The following is a 23,804-nucleotide window of genomic DNA, read 5'->3' on the forward strand; positions in this document are numbered from 1 at the left end:
CTGCACACAGTACTCCAGGTGTGGTCTGACCAGTGCCGTATACAATGGGACTATGACATCTTGTGATTTTGATGTGATGCCTCTATTGATACAGCCCAAAATGGCATTCGCCTTTTTTACCACTGCATCACACTGCCTGCTCTTGTTTAGTTTATAACCCACAAGTACCCCAAGGTCTCGTTCACACACAGTGTTACCTAGATGCACATCCCCCACCCAGTAGGCATGCTTTTCATTTTTCTGACCCAGATGCAGAACTTTACACTTATCTTTATTAAATTGCATCTTGTTCTCATTTGCCCATTTTTCCATTGTGTTCAGATCTCGTTGAACTCTGTCTCTATCTCCCAGAGTATTTGCCAGTCCTCCCAATTTGGTGTCATCTGCAAATTTGATGAGTAGTCCCTCCACCCCCTCATCTAGATCATTAATAAATATGTTAAAAAGTACCGGACTGAGCACCGAGCCCTGAGGTACCCCGCTACTCACCTTCCATCCAGTCTGATGAAACACCATTGACAACAACCAGTCTGATGAAACACCACTGACAACAATGGTGAGTTTCAAGCCAACTTGATGTTGAGTTTCAAGGCAACTTTTGCACTCTCCTCCTTCACCTGCATTAACAGGCTCTTTAGTTCCTCTTCACTTTCTGCCATTAGAGTGGTATCATCTGCATATCTGAGGTTGTTGATATTTCTCCCTGCAATCTTGATCCCAATTTGTGACTCATCTAACCCCGCCTTTCTCATGGTGTGCTCCACATACAAGTTAAGTAGGCAAGGCGACAGTATACAGCCTTGCCGAACTCTGGCAGTCTTCAAGCAAAGGTTGGATACACACTTTTCTTGGATGCTTTAGGATGCTTTGGGCTGATCCTGCGTTGAGCAGGGGGTTGGACTAGATGGCCTGTATGGCCCCTTCCAACTCTATGAGTCTATGAACTCCTTTCTCAATTTTGAACGAATCAGTGATTCCATGCCCGGTTCTCACTGTTGCTTCTTGACCTGCATATAGGTTTCTCAAGAGACAAATATTGTATGATTGTATATATATATGGTTGTATATATATTGTATATATTATATATATATATTGGTTGTATATATACATGATTGTATATATATTGGTTACAAATTGTATATAAATTGGTGGGTGCCTTCAGGAGGAGCAGCAACAGTAGCCCCCCCCCCTTAGCCAAGCTGCTTGCTTGCCGTGACCCCTGTGAGAGGGTTGTTCAACCCCCAAAAGGATTCCGACCCCCGGGCTGAGAACGACTGGTCTAGTGAGTATGGCATTATCCAGGCCTCTGTCTTGTAGGCATTCTGTGACACTTGTGTCATTATACTGAATTCCATGGCAGTCTGTATCTCCAAATAACAGTCCCAGTAGAAGAGTCCAAATGTTTGGGGGATTTGGTAAATACAATGGTATTTACTTCCAATTATGTATGTTTATATTCATAATTTCCCCATAGCTGTTCCCATTGATGCCTGGGTATTTGTTCTTTAAAATTCTGAATCCAATTAATTGTGCATTTTTTCATTTATTCTCTCCCCCCCCCCAGTTGGAGTAATAACTTACACATGTTGTAATAAGTGCTTTTTGTTTTATAATCAGTCTTTCAAACTCAGTAACTTCTCTTAGAGCCCCATCTTCAGAAAGATCTTTAGTCTTGAGACTGATTGGTAGTATAACAATTGGATATTAATTCCTTCATCTCTAATATCTTGCCATGACTTAGCTTTCTTCTGTGCATTTATCATAAAACCATACATTAAAAATTATTATTATTTCTCATCTTATTAAGATAAACTTCTTTTGAAGGGAAGAGTTTGGAGAACTCAACAAATTCCGGCATATAGACCATCTCTTGTCCCCCAGCCTTCCAAAATCTCTTTATGAATTTTTTCATGTTCTACTGAAAACACTTGCCATGGTGTCAGTTTTGGCTGGCATTGCCCTGTAGACTGACCTTTAAAAGTTTGACTCATCCAACCTGTCGCTCTTTCATTATAAGTTCTCTTGATTTGTTGTACCATGCGACAGCGAAGTACATTTTACTCAGGACGTTTCTCATCACGATCTCTCACTGCCTCTCTGTTCCATTCCATTTTTTTTCAGTTTTTACAGATTGGGCTCAAATGTCACAATAGAATCTCCCATTTCAGCCAGAGTATTTTCATGAGGACAGGTTTTATGACTTTTCCAGGTCCCTGACCACAGAGTCATTTATTTCATACTGGTGTGTGTAGAGGGCTAGTTGAATGTAATGATTACTTCTTAATCTAAAGAACTGTGAGGGCAGTCCCAAGCTGATTTACTCCAAAGGGAGTTCCATGCAGCCTCTAAATAGGGCAAAGTGCTACATGTACTATTGAAAGCATGTTGGCAAGGTTTATAAGTAAAATTGAAAAGGCACACATACTAGGAGACAGTGAGCACTAGGAAAGGATTTCAGATATGAATCCCATTCTACTAACATATCCGAGCATAGTTATATTCCCCTTTAGGTCAGGAAAAAGCTGTGCAGTCCAGTTGACAAGCAGGTGGGTTTAGTCTGGAGAGAGAAGCTAATCAAGGTGTGAACAAACGTTATTAAGCCAACAGTCTCTGCAGACTCACCATGTTTTGGTGAGGACTATGCGCTGGGAAAACAGGACCTGTCAGTTTGCAGGAGATCTCGGCTATACACAATAGCAGTGGTTTCCCCATCTGATGGCATGATTCCTCTCCCCGCATCCCAAGAGCAATTGTTCAACTTCTAAAATTTCAGTTGTGCACTTTTTATACATAAGGTGCCAAATAAATTTTTAAATTGTATAAAGGTTCATGCATAACTTTTTTTCTTTTTAAAGACAGGCAACCTGCACAGGGAAATTAGCAAAATTAACAACTGGAACAACACTGGGGTTACGTGTAATTTAGTAAATTCTTTTACTTTTTATATAGTGAAGATATGGAGAAGCATGTCTTACTGGGTGGAATTTATTTATCTATTATGTGGTATGTATGTAACTATAGCCAGAAGATCCTAGGATTGTCTGGTAGCAAGGCCTGTCCCCACATAAAGTCCCTTCTTGGTGGAATGAAGTGACTTCACAGGAACAGGATGGGTCGGATGAACTAACATTTGATCCAGAAGTGATCTCTCCTATCCCCAAACTCCACCGTCTCCAGGCACTACTCCCAAACCTCTAGGAATTTCCCAGCATTGGCAGCCCTGCCTTGATGTCTATGTGTGGGTAAGGCTCACTTGAAGATCATAGCCCCTGGAAAATGCCAAATTGAGCTCAGAATTAAGCTCAGAAGAAATCATTCCCTGTCATGTGAGGAGTTCATAGTCTGAGGAAGAGTGCTTGCGCTCAAAAGCTCACGCCCTGAATAAATCTTTGTTGGTCTTAAAGGTGACACTGGAATCTGATTTTCTTAGGAACTAGTTTAGTTAGTCAGGCCAAATTCTGAACGGTGTACATACCTTGTATTTTCCCTCAGATTTTGTTTAATCTGTGTATGTTCTATAGAATGATTTAATTTCTTTTGTGTGTAAATAAACCCAGTGCTGGGCCATTTTTAAAGGTAGATTAAACAGCCAAACCTGAGGTATAACAATACCAGGTCTCTTTGACCCACATGAAACATAAATTGCCTATCAGTGAAGGCTTTCCTTGGAAAATCTAAGAGGCTTCTTATGCTTCCCAGGCCATTCCATTGTGGCATCCAGATCACCTAGGATTAATTAGTTCATATAAGGGGTATGCATGTAAAATTTCAGTTTACTGAGGACAGCTGAAAACCTTGAGCTGACCCAGATTAAACTTAATATTTCAGTTTTATTCCCTCACTAGATCATTGACAAGATATCTAGCCCAGTCAGCTTGGCAGCCTTTTAAACTTGATCCAATTAGAAGAGATCACTGGGGAGGAATTAACACTTTTAAGCCTTGCAGAGAAGCTCCGATAGTAATTAGTTTTCCATTCTTTAATAGCAAAGGAGACGGACACAGTCACAGAGAATGAACAAGTAAAACATTCATAGCTATGGGACCTTGTTCATAGTTATGGAGCTTTGACTCATGTAGGTTCACTGAAAAATGCCCTAGGCATGTCTGTGTGCAGTTTGAAGATTATTTTGTAAAGCACGCTTAAAGAGGGAAATTAACACATACGGTGTGTGTGTGTGTTTGAGTGTGAGTGAGTGAAGACTTTCAAGAACTGACAAAGTGAAGTGAAGACATTACATGGAGCAAATCTGTATTACAAATGTATCACTTTTATTATTATTATTATTTTTGTAATTATTATTTAATTCGTAGACCATCCTTCTCCAAATAGGTCTCAGGGCGGTTTACAACATAAACAGTTAAAACACAATAAAATCCCCATAAAAACCCCAATTTACGTCAAACAACATGTCACATATAACATATAAGCGGCGGTGGTCACAATTCTGATCGTATTTACCCGACTTCCCCCAAGTTCAGCCTGGTGGGGAGAATAATATTCAGAAAAAGGGTGGTGCCAATGCAATAGTTCTAACAATGATCTCAATGTTAGAGACCTCAATATTGGAGGGGATCCTTTGATGGATTAGTGGGAGAGCTGCCCTGGCCTCAACCATATACCTAGCGGAAGAGCTCCATCTTGCAGGCCCTGAGGAAAGCTGGTAGATCCCGCAGGGCCCTTAGCTCTTCTGGGAGCTCATTCCACCAGGTTGGGGCCAGGACTGAAAAGACCCGGAACAACCAGTGCTCTGCGGGGGGCATAAGCAACCAAGCGGTCCCGCAGGTAGATGGGACCCAGGCCGCGTATAGCCTTAAAGGTCAATACCAATAACTTGAATCTGATTCAGAAACAGACTGGTAACCAGTGCAGATGACAAAGCACCGGCTGAATGTGGGCCCTCAAAGGTGTTCTAGTGAGGACCCTGGCAGCCGCATTTTGGACCAGCTGTAACTTCCAAGCCAAAGACCAGGGAAGGCCCGCATAGAGCGAGTTGCAGAAGTCTAATCTGGAAGTGACCGTTGCATGGATCACTGTGGCCAGGTGTTCTGAGGACAGGTAGGGCGCTAGTAGCCGGGCTTGGTGAAGATAGAAAAATGCCGTCTGAGCTACATTGGTGACCTGAGCCTCCATAGAGAGGGAGGCATCAAATGTCACCCCCAAATTCCTGGCAACTGGTGCAGGTGTTAATTGCACCCCGTCCAGGTATGGGAGGTGCGCTTCCTGATCCTGCCCTCTTCTGCTCAGCCACAGGACCTCCGTCTTGGAGGGGTTGAGTTTCAGGTGACTCTGCCTGAGCCATCCAGCCACTGCTTCCAAACAGCTGGCAAATGTATCCGGGGTGGAGTCCGTCCGTCCGTCCATTAGGAAGTAGAGCTGGGTGTCATCCGCATATTGGTGGCAACCCAGCCCATAGTCCCGGACCAGCTGGGCTAGAGGGTGCATATAGATGTTAAAAAGTGTGGGAGAGAGTATCGCCCCCTGCGGAACCCCACATGGGAGCTCGCAAGGGCTCGACATATTCTCCCCTATTGCAACCCTCTGCATCCGGTTCTGGAGAAAGGAAGACCAGCCATTGAAGCGCAGTCCCCCTTATTCCAGCTCTGGCGAGGTGGTGTACCAATAACTCATGGTCGACCACATCAAATGCGGCCGACAGGTCTAGAAGCACGAGAATGGCGGAGCCGCCCCGATCCAGCTGGCACCAGATATCATCCATCAGGGCGACCAGCACAGTTTCCACCCTGTGGCCAGGGTGGAAGCCAGACTGGTATGGGTTGAGGGCCAAAGTTTCATCCAAGAAACCTAGGAGTTGGTCCACCTAATTAATGGTCAAGGCTTCCTCCTAATACTGCTGGTAACTGATAATTTAGTAAATACAGCCTTAGCATGCCTCGCAGCATACTAATTCCTAGACTTCCTTGAGCAGAAGGAACATTAAATCTGGCAACCTCAAAGAAAGAGGAGTGGTTTGGATGCAACAACCTCGAAACAAGTGTGCACTTATCCAGGGGGGAAATAGCATAACGGAGGGAGACTCTTGGGAGAGCAACAGAAGCTGTGACAGCCACACAGACACATGTGTGGCATGGAAGAATGTAAGGGTTGTGAATCCCCTTCTAATCCTTCTTTACTCTGTCAGACACAACAAGGCAACTAATGCTGACGTCTTGCAATATGCCACAGCCTTTGAGAGGAAGATGGCAGCAGCTGATGACACAAGGGCTGTAGAGTAGCTTAGGGCAACATTCTGCTGAGGTTGCTGTAAAGGAAATGCTCTGTTGTGCAGGGAGCAGCTGTCAGGCCCAGCTGACAGCATTTACATTTGTGGTAGTCTGCTTGTAATTATTATCGTTTTTATTATTGATTTGCCTGCCTTTTCTCCCTGGTGTGTTTCAGAACGTGTGCAGTGAGGCAATCTCTTGGCCCTGTGGAAAATTAAATTCATCTTTCAGTTGCTTCAGTGAGCATCACTTTCAGCTTGCCTGCTGCTGCAGCCGTGGCTCCTAACATACAATTGCATTTTTTACCCAAGGGCATGTCTGTGACATGTGGCCACGAAGAGTGCCTCACATGCTTTCTTTTCAGAGGCAAAAGGGAAAAAATCAATGTGTGAAGGAGTTAAATCTCAAGGAGGCTCCTGATTTAAAAATAGTTCCATCTTCTGGTATTTTTCCAGTTAGTCTAGTCTTCTTATAACATAACCAAAGTACAATAACCTCAGTTTTGGCATTTTAGCTTCTCGGGAGAGTACAGACTTGGGGTTTCCATCCTATGCAACATTAAATTAAATTTTTATTTATTATTCAGTTTATTACCTGTCCCTCTCTGCATCCAGGCTCGTGGTAGTGTAACAACATATATTACTATAATAGTGTTACAATCAGAATATAAATTCTATAATAATAAATAATAGTAACAGCTCTATCCCAGTGCTCTGTCTCAGTATATTTGGGTGGCATGGGGTGTCTTGGGGGAGGGTGCCTGTACATTGTGTATCCTGTCCTCACCTAAGCCTCATCCTGAATACAGGTTGCACATCAAAACTATCAGATGTTTTGGCACGCCCAAGTCAAAAGCTTTGCTATTGTGTATGAAACACAAGCTGACTTTCTTCTGAAATTGTCTCATGTGCTCCAGTAAATTTACAATATGAGCTCTAGTACCTGTTTGTTTCTGTCTCCAGCTTGAATAAGTGACATTTCTTATTCCATATATAGTAATAGTTTTTGTTGTAAGATTTTTAGTGTCCCTTTACTCATGTGAGAAATTAATGCAATGGTCCTATAGTTGCTGAATTCTTTGATGTCTCCTTTTTTGGGAACTGGAATATAAATTGAGTGTTTCCAGTCTATGGGCAATTGTTTTGCTTTCCATATTTGTTGGTATATTCTTGTTACGATTCTAATAGACCTTATTTTTGTAGCTAGATTGATATTCCATCTACTCTTGGTGATCTGTTGCTCTCAATTGCTCTCAGTGCAGCTTTTGCTTTACTTTCCAAATGAAAAGTTCTTTTCCAAAAGTTTCTTCTTTGGAGGAATCTGTCATTCTTTCACCCCTTCTATAACGTTCCCATCTTTTCTTTATTTTGATCTGTGCAGTGTGAATGTTTTTCCATGTTTATCTTTCAGCATTCTTTGGCTGCTTTAAATTTCCCTTTGATTTCTTGGATCTTCCAGCTTCTGACCCAACAAGATAAAATGCAGATTAATTGACAGTGTTTCCCAATTCTTTGTGTAAATGGGCAAACTCAGAAAGTGGATACATTATTTGCTGAAAGACGCTAATTGATGCAGCAGGAGAGTTGACAGAGTGGCAGTTCCAGTTTGGTATATTTATTTATTCACATGATTTACGGTTTGCCTTTCTCACTGCTACTCAAGGCAGATTACACAGCCAAAGACAATCAACAAGATGGAACAGCCAAGAAACATCAGTAAGGTATGAATAGTAGAAATCTGAAAATAGAGCTTGGAGACCAAGGTTCAGATCCCTATTGCCTTCTGAGCTTGCTGAGAAACCTTAGCCCAATCACACATTCTCAGCACAAGCTACCACATAGGACTGTGGTGAGGTTGAAATGGGGTAGAGGAAAATGATGTAAGCTGCTTTGGATCCCCACTGGGGAGAAAGGCAAGGTATAAATCAGTGGTCCCCAACCTTTTTATCACCGGGGTCTGGCCAATGCTTGACAATTTTACTGAGGTCCGGGAGCGGGGGTAGTCTTTTGCAAAGGGACGTCGCCACAGCCTGAGCTCCTGCTCCACTTGCTTTCCCACCAGTGCACCTTTCTTCTCGCCACCCGCTGGGGGGCACTGCCAGCAGCAGTTGAGCAGTGCTATGCCGAAGGGGAGCCCCAGCCACGGCGGCCACTGGAGAGCACCAAAGTGGCAGAGTGGCAGGGCAGCCCCCGAGGCAGCAGCCAAGGAAGAGGACGAGGAGGAGCCATGGCCCGGTACCGACTGATCTACGGACCGGTCCCGGTCCCCGGACTGGGGGTTGGGGACCACTGGTATAAATTGAGTAAATATATAAACCCAGAGAACCTGTTTGATGTAGCCAGTGAGGTGGAGTGGGGAGTCTCAGTCTCCCCCCCGGCCATAGTGCCAAAACTAGACCGGTTGCAGGCAAAGTGGAATAGTTGAAGAATAAGGAAGCATCTTGCTGAGATCCCTGGTGGGACCCAGGATAACTTAGGCCTCCTGAATTTTGTATTTCAAATACACACTCTTAGCAATTTTGCCTTGCTGAGATCATGGAAACTCAACAATGCTTGGTTGGGAAGCTGCCAGGAAAAATCCAGAGTTGTTCAGCTAAGGCAGGCAATGGCAAACCACCCCTGCCTTGGAAAACCCTACAGGGTCACCACAAGTCAGCAGAGACTTGATGGCAGTATCCACCACTCTCACGAAGTGACTTGTCTTTCTCTCTTCTTGTTGCTTGTTTTAACCCTTTCATTCAGTGGGGTGGAAGTAAGCAGAAAAGCAGTCCAGAGGGAGTTCAACATTCTGTACCAATCTGTATCCAGAAAGGTCCTCTGCTTTTGCTAGTCCTGGGGAGGCTAAGGCACTGAAATCCTGTGCTGAATTTATTTATTGATTGATTGTGTGGGGTGTGTGTAGTTTAGCCAGGAGATACAGGGATTGTCTGGCAGCCAGGCAAGGGACATTTGGAAGCAGTTTTCTATTGCCTGCCTCTGCATCATGACCCCTAGTGTTCCTGTGGTCCCCAACCTTTTTATCACCGGGGACCACTCAACGCCGGGGACCACTCACCGGGGACCTCTCAACGCCTTTTACTGAGGCCCGGGGGGGGGGTAGTTTACTCCTCTACTCTCAACCACTGCCCTAGCGCTCTCTGATCGCTATTGTAATGTTTAAACATCCCTTCAAAATAAGATACAGACACGCCACAACAATGAAGTGTGTTGTAAAGGGCCGGGGGAATGAAGTAAAGGGCCGGGGGGGGGGGGGAGAAGGCGTCCTTCGGGGCCCACCTCCAATTAGTTGAAGGACCACATGTGGTCCGCGGCCCACAGGTTGGGGATCACTACCTTAGAGGAACTCCACCCCAGTCCTTGGAGGTCTTCCATCAAATACTAGCCAGGGTGGGCCTGCTTAGCTTCTGAGATCTGATGGGATCCGGTTTGAGATTTCACCTCTTGAGAGTAAGACGTAGAGTCTTGGCATAGTGATTGGGGAGGTTTGGGTGGTGCCCACACAGTGATGACCTTCAGTCTGGAGTTCCTGTACCTACAATGGCAGGAGATCCAGTTTTGGAGAAGCCATGTGACAGCCATCCTGCTTCTGAGATCTGTCTGCTTCAAAAAGTGTATGTTTGGAAACGTAGCCATATGGGATCTTGTGCCTTACAAAACTAGCTTCATCCACACAAGATATTTCATGGCATAACCTTTCAGCCTTTCTGCCCCTCAAAATGCTGTAAAAGGACAGAAAGAAAGGCGTTTTGCTGTGTCATCTAGAAGCCCTATAGTTCAATGCTAAGCAGAGATACGTCCTAAACCTGTTGACTTAGTGGGGTATAATTTTGTTTAGGAAAGGGCAGTCCTGCCTTCCCATATGTTAGTTCTGCTTTTCTTTATTTTGGGAAAGGGTGAGAGATGACTGCCTCTTTCTCTCCCCTCCCTTTCTGTAGGTCAGCCAAGTCTTCAGTGAATTGTACTTATTTCATATGTAAAAATAAGTCTGCTCATTTTGGAAGCTTGTTACTACACTTTTGATAAATGAAAGAAAATTTAGCTGCCAGTTCTGTCTCCTGAAACTCTAATTTTGGAGTACAGGAAATTTCTTGGTACGGGTAAAGGGCTGAAGATCTTTTGTGCGTGGTGATTAAAGTGCCGGTTCCCAGAAGCTGACGTCAGCATATCCTCCTTGGGAGGCAGAAGGCTCCTTGCTTACCCTCTCCTTGTGTGTTGCAGCAGAGACAGGGAAGCTGAGGGAAGCTAATACATTTCCAGTGTTTTTTGGACACCCTTGCCTTTATGCAAGCAAACAGTCTGTAGTGACCTAACTTTCAATTACCCAGTTCAGGTTTTTTTTTTTTTTTAAAGAAAGAAACCAAAGGAAGTCTCTACTTGCTGTCAAGCAAAACTATAATTAGAACAATAAATAATGGAAACATGGTACTATTTCAGAAAGGACTGAGGCTCAAGGCTTCTGACTGAAGGCATCCTTGGAGAGGTCAAAGGGCACCTCAGGTGAGCAACCACAGGAGGCCTCTTTACCTCAGGGCAGCTAGGTGCTCACGTGTCTGGTATACTTGTCATAGGGATTACCTTCTAGTAGCGCCATAAGTAGGTTATGTCAAGCAGATTGTCAGGACAGCTCAGGTTGCCAGGAGCTCCTTAATGAGATATGGATGGGCTGAATTTGGGGCCTTATGTGGAAAAGTGTCTTTGAAGCTGGAGATGTTGATTGTAGCTAGGTGCACATATGTTTCCCGCTAAATGACGGCTTCTGAACAAATTACAGTTCAGGCATTTCCACACTCTCTTGGCTTTTCAGATTGCGGCTCAAGTTACCATTACTTTTGAAGCGGCCACGTGTGTCAAAGATGTGCATCAGAGAGCCACAATTGAAGCATCCTGGAATGAATGGACTGCGGTGGGACAGATGCAACAAGCCACTCCAAATGTGGCTTCTGGCACGTTTTTAGGTATCTGATTAAATTCCTTGGATTGTATTGTTCTTCCTGCATAGAATGAATATAGCAAACCTCCTGGGTACAGTTTTGCTATCTGGACAGGCTGATTGGTTCTGGGGAAAAAGTGCATGTGATGCAAATGGGAAAGCAAGAAGAGGCAGACAAATGTCTCTGCTGTCTCTCCCCTGCCCACCTGGATGATCCTTACAAATGGAGCCGAATCCCAATGTGAGTATGACATTAGGTGCTGCCTCTTTTATAATAAGGTACCAGAAAAGCAGCCCTGTCCTTGCAATTCAAAGCGGCTTGCCCTGCCGCGACCCCTGTGAAAGGGCTGTTCGACCCCCCCAGGTTGAGAGCCACTGATCTGCAGGGCTGAAATCCAGTTTGCCTGATATTCTAGTGGCAATCGAGTGAACTTACTAGTGGAAGGGCCAGTAACAGCCCTCTTGAGAATGGCAGCTGCTGTTGTAAACCAGGGGTAGTCAAACTGCGGCCCTCCAGATGTCCATGGACTACAATTCCCATGAGCCCCTGCCAGCGAATGCTGGCAGGGGCTCATGGGAATTGTAGTCCATGGACATCTAGAGGACTGCAGTTTCTACCCCTGTTGTAAACCGTTACAGGGAGTGTTGTTTCCTGTCAAGAAAACAGAAAAGCAAATTGTGGGATGAAGCAATAGAAGTAAGCCAGTCAGTGATTGCACAGCTTGCAGTCTGAAGTCTCGCTCTGCCAGTCTTGCTCTGAAGTCTTGCTCTTGCTCTCCCCAGTCTAGTCTTTCTAAGGACGTTTCCCTCTGTCTCTTTGCACACAGTTCATTTAATTCCATGGGTGCCGTGAATAATACCAATTCATTCTGTGCCATGTTGAGAAACATTCTGGAAACATCAACACCATTTGCAAAGTGTTTTTGAGATTCTGACAAAAGGCTGGACAGAAGGGCAAAGTGTGATTAGATTGTTAATTGTTGAGTGTAAACAAGAGGCAGCCTAAGGAATGCGGCTCAGCTACATGGCCTAATTGCCCGGCTGACTCATGTCATTATTTTGCAAGAATGATTGCTGGCGGTGACACGGAGGGGAGGGCATCTTTCCCAGCTTTGAACTAAAGGGGGGAAGCAAATTCATGGCCATTGTGGGACGCAGTAGCAACAATTTAGCTCGTGCCACAGAGCTATGGCGAGAGCAGTCATTAAATTGATCTTGCTGGAGCCTGAAGGACCACTGGAGGCCAGCCATCCTATCTGGCCTGGCTGGAAAGCCCATTCCCCTCCCTGGGGAAAGTGTTGTTAGCAGCCCTTAGGGATCATCTGAATCATTTGGTCTGCTTACTCGTTCTGAACATGAAGACAGAAAGAAATATGTAATGCACTATTTTTAACTCATGGCATTTGAGGGCTGTCTTGGGATTTCAATGCCCATATTTTAGTCTCTCTCTCTCTCTCTCTCTCTCTCTCTCTCTCTCTCTCTCTGTGTGTGTGTGTGTGTGTGTGTGTGTTTGCAAGTTCATAGATTCCAGATAGAAATGTCAATAGGATGGACTTTTCTAAGGTTGACTGAAGTAATACCTGTCTGATCAGTTGCCAGAATTAGAGGTTGTAAAAACACATGGGGGTGGGGGTATGAGAATACTTTTAGATAGGGTCTGCTTTGTGATTCATTAGGATTACCAACCTCTAGGTGGTGGCTGGAGATCTGGAATTAAAACTATCCCTGGACAACAGAGACTAGTTCCCCAAGAGCAAATGGTTGCTTTGGAGGGTAGCCTCTATGGAAGCGTATCCCCACTGAGCTCTCTCTCCTTGTCAAATTCCATCTTCCCCAGGTTCTGCCTCCTCCAAATCTCCAGGAATTCCCCAGGCTAGAGTTGGCAAACCTATGCATTCATGTTCTTGCATGAGCAGACTTGGTGTACATAAGCATGTTTCTGGCATCACATTGGAAATGATTGGTGGCCCTTTCCTGGGTGGCGACTTGTCTAGCCAGTTTGGTGTAGTGGTTAGGAGTGCGGACTTCTAATCTGGCATTCCGGGTTCGATTCTGCATTCCCCCACATGCAGCCAGCTGGGTGACCTTGGGCTCACCACAGGCCTGATAAAACTGTTCTGACCGAGCAGTGATATCAGGGCTCTCTCAGCCTCACCCACCTCACAGGGTGTCTGTTGTGGGGAGAGGAATGGGAAGGCGACTGTAAGCTGCTTTGAGCCTCCTTCGGGTAGGGAAAAGCGGCATATAAGAACCAACTCTTCTTCTTCTTCTAGTTTCAGATGATGGTGGCACCTGAAGCAGGGTATCTGATGAAGTCTGGAGTGATCAAGTGGGTACATATAGGAGTAGGCAGTGTTTAAGGTATACTAGTCCAAAGTTGTATAGGGCCTTAAAGGTCTAAACCAGCTCCTTAAATTGGGCCCATATGCAAATTTGAAACCACTGTAGGTAGAACAAGTCTGGAGGATTATGCTCTCTGACCTCCTCCAGACAACATTCTGACCACATTATTCTGTAGCAGTTGTAGCTTCCAGACACTCTTCAAGGTGTAGAGTGCATTGCAGTAGTCTAATCTAGATGTTACCAGGGCATGCACCACAGTCTTTTTTTGACTGAAGCTAGTGAAAGGCATCTTTGGCTACCACTGCCTCCTGATTATCCAACAGCAGGCCAAGGTACAGCAGCATCCTCATGTTACAAACCTGCTCCTTTAGTACAACCACATCCAGAACAGGAGACTTATTTATTTATTTATTATTTGGATTTTTATACCGCCTGTTCTTTGGAGCTCTGGGCGGTTTACATTGAAACATTATCTAACTTTACATGGAAGATATGAACAATTTTCAAACAACTTTCAAAACATAACAGTTCAGTACCTCATAATTTCCAACAATCATCTTAATAATCTATAGGAACATTAGTAATATAAATAACAACAACATTGGGAGGTCAGTTATTGCAGTCATGGGAGGGTGTCTGGGGGGACCAGCAGGTGTTCTGAGTCGGTCGGCCTCAAGCAGATGCCTGGTGGAAGAGCTCCCTCTTGCAGGCCCTGCGGAACTGTGGAAGGTCGGGCAGGGCTCTGATCTCCTCAGGGAGCTCGTTCCACCAGGTGGGGGCCAGAACCAAGAAGGCTCTGGCTCTTGTTGAGGACCAGCGCGTTTCTGGGGCTAGGGATCTGTAGCCAGTTGGAAGTGGCAGATTGCAAAACTATTTTGGGAGTATAGGCAGGGAGGGGGTCTCTCAAATACACTCAATTCTCCGTTCAAACTTTCCCCCATCAGTAGTGCTTTCATTTTATCAGGATTAAGGTTCAGCTGACAGCTGCCATCAACTCCAAAACTTCATTTACATAATAATGGGAAGCAAATTGGCATAAGACACCAGCATGATTTCATGATAGCATGAAAGTGTAATGGCAGCAGCCTAGGGAAGCATTTGCTGAAAATGCGACAAGCTTAGAGAAACCTTCCCTGGTACAAAGAAGCTCAGCAAGAACTTGATCCAGTCACAAATTAAGAGTTCCTAGACCTTTCCTAAAGAGATTTTGGCTTGATTCCAGTGTTGTTTCACTCCAGGGTCCTGTTGTCTTGCCACATTCCTTTCAGACAAAAAACACTGTAGTGACATCAGCTTTTAATGACTAAGGTTCTGTGATATGTATCATTTGCCTTCACTTAATGCCAGGTTATATAATAATAATAATAATTATTATTATTATTATTTTTAGATTTATTTCCCGCCTCTCCCGACAGGCTCGAGGCGGGTCACAACTAACCCCATTAAAATTCCCATTAAAACATGAATCTACTAACATGACGGCTAAAAATCCCATTCCTCCCCCAATTATTAAAGAGGTGAAGAGGAAAGGATAGGGGAGTAGCATACACTCCAATGAACTAAGACTACCTCTTACACACTAAGACTACCAATCAACTAAGACTACTTCTTAATCAACTAAGACTACCTCTTACACACTTCCTTTCTACTCGCAGCCTTCCTCCTAGGGGCCAGGAAGTCCCCCTGATGCTCCCCTGAGCTCATCAGTGTTCTATTCCTCTTCTAAACAATAGGAAACAGGAATCATTGTTACTCTCATTTCTCATCTCCAGTATATATCAGTGCAATAATTATCTGAATCTCAGCTTTCTGTACTCAGTGTGTGTTCCCACCCATGTGCAGTGGTTTCCATGTTCTTTACCCCAAAACTTTTCCTGGATTTCTGCTTTGAAGATGATTTTTGGGATGTTATTTTTAGTCTGGAAATTATTATTTTAAGTAGTCTGTAGTCTATTTTTATGGTCTATATTTTATATTGGGCTGGGTTTGTAATGCTGTATTTTAATTAGCATCTTAATGCTTTGTTATAATCTCATAAGCCACCTTGGCCAGATTCCTGGAGAGGGGGCTTATTTTTTTACTTGGATCTTTGTGTAGATTCCCTTCTCTGATCGCTTTACCCTCACCCCTCTGTTACACAAATAGACAGTTTTCTAATTAGTTGGGGGAATTAACAAAGGAAGTGGGGTCAGAGGAATGTAATGGGCGCTAGCTGGCAGTGACAGGTAGAGAGGGCTAAGGGGGGGGCTATTGGAGGTGGCGGCAGTGGTGAGGAGGTCGTTGGCGGCCAGGCCGCCAGGAAGGTGGGTGAGCAGCAGTAGGCATGCGGAGGGCTGGCAGCTGGCAGAGAGGGCAGTGGCCGGGCAGTCGCGGGGGTCACAGGGCATCCTCGCTGAGCAGAGAGCAGCCAGGGATGGTGGTGCTGCGGCAAGGGCTATCGGGAGGCCCTGGTCCACCGGCTGGTGGGCAGTAGGCGGCGTGGCTCCACAGGCAGGAAGGGCTTTGTCGAGGTAGAGGCTCCATGGTGTGCGGGCTCCGGACCGCAGGGTGCCACTAGCGGGAATGTGTGTGTGGAGTGGGTGGCTCCAGGGTGAGTGGGTGGGGGGCCACAGGGCGGCGCTGCTGGGCACGGTTCTTGGGAGCGGCCGCCTTGGCGGCAGGCAGTGGGCTGTGCGGCGCCCCGCAGCCTGGAAGGAGGCAAGTTGGCCAAGTAGAGCCCTTGGTGGCCAGGAGGTGTGTGGTGGCGAGGCTTGGTGAGCGGCGCCACATGGCTGGGGGAGGCGGGCGCTGTAGGGGCTGTCCCAATCCAGATTGGCCCACTGCCTGTGGCTGCCTGTGGATTCTGAGGGCCGGATAGACCAAGAAAACAGAGCGTAGTCCTGGACAGCACCGCCCAGATCACAGAAGCACAGAATCACAGAATCATAGAGTTGGAAGGGGCCATACAGGCCATCTAGTCCAACTCCCTGCTCAACACAGGATCAGCCCAAAGCATCCTAAAGCATCCAAGAAAAGTGTGTATCCAACCTTGCTTGAAGACTGCCAGTGAGGGGGAGCTCACCACCTCCTTAGGCAGCCTATTCCACTGCTGAACTACTCTGACTGTGAAAGATTTTTTCCTGATATCTAGCCTATATCGTTGTACTTGGAGTTTAAACCCATTACTGTGTGTCCTCTCCTCTGCAGCCAATGGGAACAGCATCCTGCCCTCCACCAAATGACAACCTTTCAAATACTTAGAGGGCTATCATGTCCCCTCTCAACCTCCTTTTCTCCAGGCTGAACATTCCCAAGTCCCTCAACCTATCTTCATAGGGCTTGGTCCCTTGGCCCCGGATCATCGTCATCGCTCTCCTCTGTACCTTTTCAATTTTATCTACGTCCTTCTTGAAGTGAGGCCTCCAGAACTGCACACAGTACTCCAGGTGTGGTTTGACCAGTGCAGTATACAATGGGACTATGACATCTTGTGATTTTGATGTGATGCCCCTGTTGATACAGCCCAAAATGGCATTCGCCTTTTTTACCGCTGCATCACACTGCCTGCTCAAGTTTAGTATACAATCCACAAGTACTCCAAGGTCTCATTCACACACAGTGTTACCTAGAAGCGTATCCCCCATAAAGTAGGCATGCTTTTCATTTTTCTGACCCAGATGCAGAACTTTACACTTATCTATTAAATTGTATCTTGTTCTCATTTGCCCATTTTTCCATTGTGTTCAGATCTCGTTGAGCTCTGTCTATATCTTCCAGAGTATTTGCCAGTCCTCCCAATTTGGGGTCATCTGCAAACTTGATGAGTAGTCCTTCCACCCCCTCATCTAGGTCATTAATAAATATGTTAAAAAGTACCAGACCGAGCACCGAGCCCTGAGGTACCCCGCTACTCACCTCCCTCCAGTCTGATGAAACACCATTGACAACAACTCTTTGAGTGCGGTTCTCTAACCAATTCCCTAACCACCTATCTGAAAATCCAGATTGCTGTCCTTCAATTTATCCATCAGAACATCATGGGGAACCTTATCAAAAGCTTTACTAAAATCCAAGTAAACGACATCAACTGAATTTCCACGATCCAGCAAACCTGTCACTTGGTCAAAAAAGGAAACCAGGTTGGTCTGACAGGACCTGTTGGAGACAAATTCATGCTGACTTCCTTGGATCACCAAATTGTCCTCCAGATGTTTGCAGATCACTCCCTTTAATATCTGCTCCATTCTTCCCCACAACAGAGGTCAGACTAACTGGTCTGTAGTTTCCTGGGTCATCTTTCCTCCCTTTTTTGAAGATTGGAATAACGTTTGCTCTCCTCCAGTCCTCCGGGACATCTCCAGTCCTTAAAGAGGTCCCGAAGATGACGGAAAACGGTTGTGAAAGTTCTCCGGAAAGTTCTTTGAGCACTCTTGGGTGCATTTAATCCGGCCCAGGGGATTTGAACTCATCCAGTGCAGCTAAATGCCTCTTGACAACCTCTCTGTCCATGTCAACCTTCCACCCAGACACTATCTCTTGGCTACTGCCATCTCTAGATGTGCCTAAACCCTTTGACCTGTGGGAAAAAACAGATGTAAAATAGGCGCTGAGCCTTTCTGCTTTCTTTGCATCCTCCGTTAGAGTTTGTCCATCCGCACCCAACAGTGAGCCTATTGCCTCCTTTACTTTACGTTTGCTCCTCACATAACTGAAAAATCTTTTCTTGTTACAGTGGGCTTCCCTGGCCAATCTTAGTTCACTCTCAGCTTTGGCCTTTCTGATGATTGATCTACAGTGCCTAGTAACCTGTAGGTACTCTTCTTTAGAGCTCTGTCCTTCCCTCCATTTCCCTCCATTTCCCTTTTCTTTCTTAGGTCCTCTTGAAGTTCTCTGTTCATCCAAATAGGCTTCTTAGAGCTCCTGCAGTGTTTTTGTCTTTCTGGGATAGTCATTGATTGAGCATGCAATAGCTCTTGTTTGAGTAGCGCCCACCCTTCACATGCTCCCTTCCCTTCCAGTATTCTCATCCATGGTATGACACTCATCATGTCTCTGAGTTTATTAAAGTTTGCCCTACGAAAATCCAACATCCGTGTCTGGCTACAAGCTTCCTTGGCTCCCCATCTCAAAAGGAATTCTATGAGGACATGGTCACTTCCCCCTAGGGTTCCCACTTCCATCACCTCATCCACCAACTCTTGCCTGTTGGTCAGTATTAAGTCCAGATGGCTCTTTCAACTTTATTTCTTGTCCAGTCTATCTATGATTCTATGACTCTATGATTTAAGAGCCATTGGTAAATATAGTGTATGTGGGATTTTGGAATATTTTTGGAGGGACTTCTAATATTGAGTAATTTAATGAGTGAATTTTATAATCTGTTCAACAAATGAACTCTGTTTTCCAATACATCTGAATTTCAGTGTTTCTTCAAGACTTTCCTAATAATTTCCCCCCTTTGTTTAAATAGTCCTTTAGGATTGTGCGTGCATCCCTGCCCTTTTTATATGAGTGTGAAAACCTAAACTTCTTTCCAGAAGAGATAGCGAGAGGTACTAGAAAAGAGTTTTTTCTTTTGCACTTGGCTTTCCCACAGTGTGACTTCCAGATCACACGTGCAAGCAGTGTCTGAATAGTGTTCAGGCAGAAGGGGAGCATGATATTTCTCAAGAAAAGTGTTGAGAATGAATGTGTTGGAAAACCACAAAAGAGAGCCATAAATATATATTTTTTGTCCTGCCAAAATATTACATTAATAAACTTTGATTCTATTAAGACAGGACTTTTAAGTTAATTTCCTTGTTTTGTTTCTGTTTTGAATGCTTGCTGAACCAAGAAATATATCAAGCACCAATGAGGTGGTGTCCCATCTGGCCTGGTCAAAATTCTCAGACTCAGTCAGAAAGAGTTGCTGAGGTTGTTGTGCAGCTCCCTCTTACAGATCAGTATGGTGCATTCGTGTTTCCTGGATGCTGCTGGAGCTTGAAGTACCTCTAATTAGCTAAATCGGTGAGTTTATATTACAGAGTTTAATAGCCTTTAATCTGAAATGTCTTCTTCCAACTTGTCTTAAAGTTTGTTTTGTATCCCCACCCCCAGCCCCCAGTAATCTGAAAAGTATATTTGCATAATTAGGATGATTTTTCATATTCAAAGCTAGGCTGCTATACAGCATAAATGGCTTCCCGTCTAAGGTTTCTTCTGGGAGATATAGTCGTATCCCTTTCCATGAAAGGATTTGTCCATGTGGGATGGTTTTGCCTGATTTTATTCCCCATATAATCCTAGAATGACCTCTGGTACTCTCTGTAGGAGATCTCTTTCAACCTTTCTACAGGAAGAGGCTTATCTGAACAAAGATTAGGCGTGCCAATTCCTTTGGAATTTCACCAATGCCAATATTATGAAAGAGGTTGCCAAATTCCTTGCCAGTGTCATTATGACCATTTCTAATTCTTGTCAACTGTTAATCCTTATAATATCTCGGCTTTATTAATCCATTTTTATGCTACTTTCTAATTGCAATAGTTGTAATTTGTCTGTCATGCCGATTCTATTAATTACTCTTAATAGACTTAATAGTCAGACTCCTAATTTCCTAATTTCTAACCTATCTCAGATTTTATAACTGATCGTATTGTCATGATATTATTCTTTTGACTGATTCTATTGTTGTTTTTATGATTGACGCCAGTAAAGGTAACTGACTATTATACTGGGGACAGACTTAGCCATAGTTTAAACATGAGTTCTTTACTTTGCAATGAGCTCGTCAGACCAGCAAAGCCACAGGTCATTCATACACAAACATGAATCCATTGGAGGCGGAGATAGCGCTTCTTCGCCTCCATACATTTCTTTTGCTGGTGGCCTGCTTGGTTGCTCTCCTGTAGCTCATGCTTTTTAGCTTGGGGAATCCACTTTATGCAAGTCCCCAACTAGCACTTTAAAATAGAGGATGTAGTGAGCAGTTTGCTGCCTGAACACTGGATGTTGTGACATCATGTAGAGTGGCCAGAGTATAATGACTACCTAAGGTAAGCATTACACTATATTTATGGGGTGTGAAATTGCCCCAAGAATTGCTGAAGAAGAATGGGTTTCATAGCTGAGCCAAGATTTGAATTTGGATCCCTCACCTCTAGCAAATGTGCAATGCTAGCATTGAAAGACATGGTCATGCAAATGGACAGAATCAACAACCAACCACAAATGGGCTTTCTCTGTTGTGGCTCCCGCCTTGTGGAATGACCTTCCTGAGGAGGTCAGGAAAGCTCCCACTCTCCTGCAAGCCTGAAGTATTCATGATGGCTTCTGTGCACAGGTAATAAGGCTGCACATTACAAGATGGCTTCACAAACTGACCTGGATAAATTCAGAACTTGCAGTCAAGATCCTATTATGTAATTTCTGTATTGGTTAATACTACCCGAAGAAGTCACGGCTTACAGTCTATTGGTTAATACAGCAATGTATACTATGCTCTGTTCTTTCTGGTGATTTCCAATCTTCTAATATCCTAATGCATTAATTATTAACTATCCCATCTTGTTGACTGCATCGACTCACTACGTGTAATCTGCCTTGAGTTGATGTGAGAAAGGCGCTCTATAAATAATGTAAATTTTTTAAGTTGCAGAATGATCAAAGAGGATGGTGAGCTTCCAGCTTTGTTGCTACATGCATATTGCTGATCCTTCATGCTGCTGCTGCTGCTTTGATGTCCCTAGCTTCCAGCACTTGTCCCTTTGGTTGTTTGTCCCTTTGGTTGTTTGTCCCTTTGGTTGTTTGTTCTACACAAATTTGCTTTCCCTCTATTTCATCATCTATCTGAGGATGTTCCTCAGAAAATGGGGTTTGACTACTACTGCAGATCCTGGCATAAACTTTTGTACACTCCTTAAGGGAATTGAGCCAACAGCCAATCCATTTTAGTAGCTTTGCAGAATATGGTAAGTTTATTTCAAAATACATGCTGAGCATGCCTAGCGTTAAATCCGTGGGTTCAAGAAGAACACAGGCACTGGAATCATTGCAACTCTTTATTGGTGCCAGAACATGATACAAGTTGTACCAAGACCACATTGAGAAACCCCACACAAAGCAGACAATAGATCTCCCAGCCTGTGCATGCGATTGGCTAGGTTAGCATCGATTGGTTTAAACTGGTTGGCTAGATTATGATTGATTGATTTAAATTGATAGGAGTAGGCAGATTGGATCCTTGCTGTGCATTGGTCAGTCATGTGTCTGCTTGGATCCTGCTTTGGACCTCAAGCTTGGCCCTAAGCAGACCCACTTACACATCACCTAATGTGTGTGGAACTTTGCATATATCCAGGTTCTCAACATGCCAGATGAGCATGTAAATTGGCTCATGCTTCTAAACAAGTGTGTTCTCTGGTCTTCTTAGTTCCTTCTCAGAACTTTAGCCTCACAGATAGTATCAAAGGCTTAGATGCAACCATTGAAAAGAATGGAACTTTCCCACTTCCTGCTGCTACCCACTTGACCCTCTGTAATGCTGTTCCCAGGGGTTAGTGTATTCATCCCAGGACCACCATGGGGGCAGGAGTGGCCTTAGTGATTCTGAGGCAAAAGTCAAGAATGGGGCCCACCAATCACTAGGCATGGTGGTCACTCCCCTACAGCTGTTTGAGCTCCTGGCCTATGACTTCAGGGCCTCTTGAGTGCCAGCAGCAGAGGTTTCAGGGCAGAGGACCACTGCCCTGCAGCTGATTGGAGGTTTTAGTCAGACAGGGCAGAACCCAGCTGTAGGATGTGAGGGGAGGCTCTGGCCATGCTACAGCTGGGCTGCCCTGAAACTTCTGCTGCTGTCCTGAGCTTCAGGACAGCAGCCAGCTGGCTTTATGGTAATTGCCTCCCTCCCCCCCCCCCCCCCGCACAGGGCCCACAGTCAAGTGGGGCTGTAATGAAAGGGAGTGATTGGTGAAAACTCTTCCCCACATTAGCAGAAATGTCCTTGCAGCAGCAGAAAACAAGGTATGGATCCAAGCCATGGTGGGCAATATTGAAGACATAGTTCTCTGTTAGAACACTCACACTGATCTGTATTGTGTTCATGAAAGGTTTTCTCTTGTTTCCAGAAACTGAAGTTGCTGCAGCTGCCTTTTTTATGGTTATCCATCCCTGAGAAAAAAAATTAGCATTCACAATTGTGATGCCTAGTTTTAGAAAGTAGACAGGGCATCTGTAAATTGGTGTGGTCTTTGCATACGAGTCACATTTCCCTGTTTGCTTGTTCGGCCAGAGGGGTGAGGAGGGGTGCAGCCTGGCACTCCATATTGCTATACCTGTGAGGCTTGTGTGTCCAGTGCTAGTGTACTGTGCCTATTGGGTTCCAGTGCTACTTGGCACGCTCACTTAACGTATTGATGCACAAACTAGTATAGCAAACCTGACTGTATGAATATTTTGTGGGAGTGGAACATGCAAGCCACAGACCATCTAAGCTCTAAAGAAACATTGTTTTAAAATCGTGGTATTTCCATTATACTATGCATATCTTATTTGTAATAATTAATGCTGGTAAATTGCAAATGTTCTTGCTTTAGTCCTTCTATATAATCAGATACTTTAAACCCTTGCCTGAGATATCAGGGCTGGTAGGCATGGACAGATGTCTCTTCTGGTAGATTTAAAAATAGCCTACGTAAAGCTATAGCTAAGCTCTCCTCATGTCTCTGGAGGAAGATATTACATTAGGCCTTCTTGGTGCAGGTGCAAATTTAAAATGATGCTGATTTCTCTTCAGTTTCTGCCTTGTATGCCGGTGGGCATTTGCGGACTCGCTGAGCCATCAAAATTCAAACAGGGGATCCTGCCAAGATTCCAGCTGCTACTGCCACAATCACAGCCCAGTAAGGGACCGCAGCTCTATTGTTCTCTGCTGTGCTTCCTGACGTCTGGGATCCACTGTTCCTTGATGTGAAAAGAAAAGGGTGTTCCTGGAGCAGAAAGAGATGGTTTATAGAATATTTATGGAGGATGCATTCAGTCTGCAAGCTATTCACTCCATTAGTAATAATGCCACCTCCTCCCAATATCCCCTGAGCTTTTCCCCACTGGTACAACTACAAGGCTCCACCATCTTAACAGTTTCAAAAGCCATAAATGTTTCTTATTCCCTTGAAGTCAAGCATCTGCTGTATGAGCCCAGCTTTTAGCACATTTATTTTAACTCTTCAACTGGGAGTATGCAATTCTAATGGAAATGGAGTGAAGTGAAAGCCTTTTTTCCCAAAGAGAACAAACCGTTTAGGAGCTGAATCCAAGTAAATTGTTTTCTCTTAAATATTGGCTTCTAT

At 44.6% G+C, this 23,804-nt stretch overlaps 1 protein-coding gene across 1 annotated transcript in view; it reads right to left on the bottom strand.

The window, feature by feature from the left end:
- Window positions 1–21,505: 21,505 nt before the first annotated feature.
- Window positions 21,506–23,804, bottom strand: part of PLB1 (phospholipase B1) — a 175,495-nt gene continuing 173,196 nt past the window's right edge. Inside the window, exon 57 of the mRNA XM_077341488.1 lies at window positions 21,506–23,444. Coding sequence (XP_077197603.1) covers window positions 23,304–23,444 — 141 coding nt within the window. The 3' untranslated portion in view covers window positions 21,506–23,303. The remainder of the gene's footprint in view (window positions 23,445–23,804) is intronic.

Source organism: Paroedura picta, chromosome 1 (assembly GCF_049243985.1).
Source record: "Paroedura picta isolate Pp20150507F chromosome 1, Ppicta_v3.0, whole genome shotgun sequence".
Taxonomy (NCBI): domain Eukaryota; kingdom Metazoa; phylum Chordata; class Lepidosauria; order Squamata; family Gekkonidae; genus Paroedura; species Paroedura picta.